Raw genomic sequence first — 4,962 nt, forward strand, 5'->3', positions numbered from 1 at the left:
CAGCCAGCGTGACACCAGCGAAATGCTGTATTTCTTTTTGCCCGGGGTTCACGCGTTCGATCCCTCGCCAGGTGGACAGCTGTGGTGCACCACCACCAAGAACATGGCTGAGGGCGAGGAGCTTGTGGCTTTCGCCGTGGACTTTGACTCCCGCCTCCAGGCAGTGGGCCACCCGTCGCTGACCGAGGGCATGTACCCGGCGCGGCTGCTGGACACCATCCAGCTACTCCCACAGCAGGCGGCCATGGCCTCCATCCTGCCCACCGCCATCGTCAACAGTAAGTGCGCGGCTCCAACTCCCAGGATGTCGCCACTCACTCCGTCCAGCCGGTTTGACTTAGCGGAGTACTTTTGTACGCCCTAAGTCACCACCCATCGTATTTCGGGCTGCTTTTCAGAGACGGAACTGAAAGACAGAACCCAATGTGCAATTGCGGTTGGGAAAAAAGAGGGGAACATTTACTCTAACCCCTTGCTAAACCTTACCGAATAAAAACTTCTCTTCTACGAAAGGCATGCAAGAGGACCAAACCTTCGCTTCCGTTTTCTGCTCTGTCATTTTCGCTTCACATTGTGTGAACTCTGCTTACTTCCCACCGCTGGGTGCGTGATGTCTATCCCTTGTACCGTCCCACCCGCAGAAGACATCTTCCCTTGCAAGGCGTGTGGCATCTGGTACCGGAGCGAGAGGAACCTGCAGGCCCACCTCATGTACTACTGTAGCGGGCGCCAGCGGGAGGCGGATGCGGCCGTGGAGGAGAACGAGAGCAGCCCGCGCCACAGCCCCAGCGTGTGCCCTTTCCCCCAGTGCAACAAGAGCTTCTCGGGCCCCCGCGCGCTGGAGATGCACCTCGCCACACACAACAGTGAGCGAAGCCGCCGTCACAGGGGGTGGAGCAGGGGGCAGAAACAGAAAGGCTATAGGAGGTCTGGGGACTGTGCTACCTGATGTGCAAAAAAAGGTGGGAAAATGTTTTTTTTTTTTTTTTTTTTTGCCAGTTAACACAAGACCAGCACTTAGTCACAGTAGATAATATAAAATATGCCCACATAGATTAAAAAAGTGGCAGGAGGTCAAAAGGTTACAGTATTGTAGCGGTATGATCTTGTAGCACTAATACATTCCGGAAGGCTATCCAGAAGTTCCAGAATTCCTTTCAGTCGTCATATAGATGAAATGTTGAGCGCTTTGCTCACGGAGGGAACTTTGGGTGTGAATCATAACCATAAAATATAGGTGGTCCTCAATTTACAATGGGGTTCCATTCCAACAACCCCGTTGTAAGTTGAAAATCCCCTTATATTATTATGAATCGTAAGGATGTATAAACAATTTTCATGCATGAATGTTACACTGTATTACAGGGCATTGTTAAAATACTGCTAATAAAGAATAATGATAAAACAGAGTACAGTATATTTTCCGCAATATTATTTTTGCTCTCATTATTAAATCTGTTGTCTTCTGCTTTTTGTTTTTTGCAACACCGGAATACTCAGGTCTTCACTTGCTACCCATTGTAAAAAAAGTAAATTAAATGGAACCGCACATGAAATGTTTTGGAAATAAAAAGTTTTCATCAATAAATTCAGTCGCTGACAGACACGCTGACTGAATCGACACAAAATATGGTGCGCTGTTGGAGCACGGTCAGCCGATGTTATCCTACGGCAGATGGAGCTGTCGTTGTTAAATGTTGTTACAACCAAACACTGGGACTCAGAAATAAAGTAATAATATTGACGGCCGGTCGGCAGGCCATAAATCACATGTCATATAATGTAAGATTATGCGTGTAAGATTATATGTAACGTTAATCACACTAAGTTCCGTAAGTTTACCGAGTTGTTCTGGTTTAACAAGAAAAGAAAGTTTGACCAAACTTTTCGCTCAACGTTCTTCGGAAGGTTCACCGATCACCCTTACGGCACACTTGTATCCTATCGCTTTCCCAGAATAAAGGTATCAACACACATCGACTGTGTAGCTACTGAGTGCAACTTTAGGCATTGTCGGCATAGGACAAGTATTTTTTCAAGTTAATATGGATGATCCAAATAGACATATTTGTATTACGATCCTTATATTGTGTTTTTCACTCGTGTGACAGTATTGTAGAAGTTTGCCGTAGGAGTACACACATTCAGCTGTCAAGCGCTTCAATAGTCAGTTATCTGGTTTTTTTAGCACAGTATAGATGGGGTGGGGGCTGGGGGAGTGTAAGCTTGGCACGATGCACTTATTTTTGATCGTCGCTCTACTCGACATTAAGGGAACGCGAGAGCCGGGAATCTGAAAAGTCCCTTTTATCTTTTTCGCAGGTGTCAAAATGGAAGAGTCGCTCCCCCCTGGCACCAGCTTGAAATGCACAATCTGTAACTACACAGCCGATTCTCTTATTACATTCCAGCACCACATCCTCTCTCACCTGTCACAGGCGGCCTTCCGATGCAATCACTGCCATATCAGCTTCCAGAACCACAGGGAACTCTTACAGCATCAGGACTTACACGGGCACGGAGGCAAGCTTCACAGGGAGAGCGACAGCGAGCACTCCCCGAGGGGTGCGGAGGATAGCCTGCAGCAGGCCAGGGCCGAGTTGCTGCCCAGGAAGGACACCCTCCAGAGTCCCAAGAGTGCGCAAGGCAAGGAGATCCACTCCGACGCCGAGCTGGACAAGGCTGAGAAGAAGCCGGCACTTGGCGCCCAGAAGGGAGACCCCCACCCGGGGAGCAAGGCCGGTTTTTCCTACACCCGCATCAAGTCGGAGCCCTCGAGCCCCCGGCTTGCTTCCTCGCCGGTCCAGCACAGCATGGGCCCTACATTTCCCATGGGGCCTTTCCTCTCCCAGTTCGCCTTTTCCCAGGACATTTCTGTGGTCCCGCAAGCTTCGGAGATACTGGCTAAAATGTCGGAGCTGGTGCATCGCAGATTAAGGCACGGTGGGAACAGCTATCCCCCAGTGATATACAGCCCACTGATGCCAAAAGGCGCGACCTGTTTCGAATGCAATATCACGTTCAATAACCTGGACAACTACTTGGTCCACAAAAAGCACTATTGCAACAGCCGCTGGCAGCACATGGCCAAATCGCCCGATTTCTCTGGCGTTGCAGACAAAGTGGCAGAGGCCGTGAGCCCGAACAGCGGGCACGGCTCAGTGGGCATGCTGGGCCCCTGCCACTCATCCGACGCCGACGGTCAACTGATGCAGTCAGCCTGCTTGAACTCCTCTGTCTTGGACATAATCAGCGCCGGGGGTAAAGTGCCTGACAAGGACCTCCCCGGGCAGGTTAAAAAAGTATCTACACCCACTGGAACGGACGAGAGGCTCAACGGCAAGCAGGCGGACGGAAAGAGCCCTAACACGTCGCTGGCGGAAAACGACAATGACCCCAACAAGACTACCTGCGAGGCCTGCAACATCACCTTCAGCCGCCACGAGACCTACGTGGTTCACAAGCAGTACTACTGCGCCACGCGCCACGAACCGCCCATGAAACGCATGTCTACGAACAAGGTGCCTGCCATGCAGAGGACGATGCGGACGCGCAAGCGCAGGAAGATGTACGAGATGTGCCTGCCAGATCAAGAGCAGAGGCCGCCCATGGGCCAGCCGGGATTTCTCGGGGTGCCCACCCTAGGAAGCCCTTGCACTTCTCAAGAAGCTGTGGAGAACTTGGCCGACCGCTTTCACCCAAGGTGCGATATCTTCCCAGGACTGGTCCCGAAACATCTAGAAGCTTCTCTCACAGCTACAAAGTCGATTCTTGCACCCAAATGCAATACAATGGACCCGCAGGAACTCGACGCTCCTATCGACCTCAGCAAAAAGTGCTCGCCGCACCCCGAAAAGACTTGCAGTTCTCCCAAAAGACTCTTGGACTACCACGAATGTACGGTGTGCAAGATAAGTTTCAACAAGGTGGAGAACTACCTGGCGCACAAACAGAACTTTTGTCCGGTGACCGCGACCCAGCACAACGAAATCGGGAGTCTGGACCAGACCATGTTCCCGGACGTAAAAACCGAAGGCAATAACCCCGAGGACGTCTATGATAAGAGCTCCGTGAAGTGTGACAAAAACGGAAGCGCCAAGCTGATCGCACAAAACGGTAGCGTCTTCTCCTCCCATCTCGGTTCCCTGCCAGGGCTCAAGGCTTTCAACGAGGCTCAGCTCCTGCCCGGGAAGGAGGAGAACAAGAATCTGTTTCTGCCCCATTGCCTTTATCCCGGAGCAATAAAGAAGGTGAAAGGCACTGAGCAAATATCCCCATATTATGGGATAAAACCCAGTGATTACATCGCCGGGAACCTTGTCATGCAAGGAGAACCCAGTGAGCTGGAGCAGGGCACAAACGGAGGGAGCGAGGCAACTAAAGTCCAGCAGGCACCCAACGGCTGCCCTCATCCTGGTAAAGACCCTCTCCCGCTGCTGCCCAAAAACCGGAGCATGGTGATAGTCAATGGAGGACATAAGCCAGAGGAGAGGCCGGCTACCGTCGCCCCACAGCAAGAGAACCAGCCGCTGAGCTCTCAGCCTCCGGACGGTCACCCGTCGCCCACATGGGTCTCGGAGAACCCCACCGACTCCAACGAGAACATGTCGCCATCGACCAAGTCTCCGACGGAGGAGGCCCCACCCACCATTACAAAAGGCATCAATGGCTCGGCCCAGGCTACCGGAGGCGGCAAGTACTGCCGCCTCTGCGACATCCAGTTCAACAACCTGTCAAACTTTATAACCCATAAGAAGTTTTACTGCTCGTCGCATGCGGCCGAGCATGTGAAATAAGACCCCGCGCTCTCCCTCCCCCTCTTCTGTCGTGTCTGGAATAGTGCATCACGCAGTTTTATACGCTGCTCGTGGACAATCAAGGGAAGCTTCTTCTTTCATCATTTTGAGACTTAATGCAAATCATTGGTAAAAAAGAAAAAAAAATCGAGTGTAATATTGGTGC

The 4,962-nt window shown here is 51.5% G+C and overlaps 1 protein-coding gene across 1 annotated transcript in view; it reads left to right on the plus strand.

Annotated features, from left to right (window-relative positions):
- Window positions 1-4,959, plus strand: part of zfpm2a (zinc finger protein, FOG family member 2a) — a 144,706-nt gene extending 139,747 nt beyond the window's left edge. The window contains exons 6-8 of the mRNA XM_018763021.2: window positions 72-278; window positions 642-866; window positions 2,323-4,959. Coding sequence (XP_018618537.2) covers window positions 72-278; window positions 642-866; window positions 2,323-4,796 — 2,906 coding nt within the window. The 3' untranslated portion in view covers window positions 4,797-4,959. The remainder of the gene's footprint in view (window positions 1-71; window positions 279-641; window positions 867-2,322) is intronic.
- Window positions 4,960-4,962: the final 3 nt, after the last annotated feature.

The sequence above is a fragment of the Scleropages formosus genome, chromosome 18, assembly GCF_900964775.1.
Source record: "Scleropages formosus chromosome 18, fSclFor1.1, whole genome shotgun sequence".
NCBI classification, from domain to species: Eukaryota; Metazoa; Chordata; class Actinopteri; order Osteoglossiformes; family Osteoglossidae; genus Scleropages; species Scleropages formosus.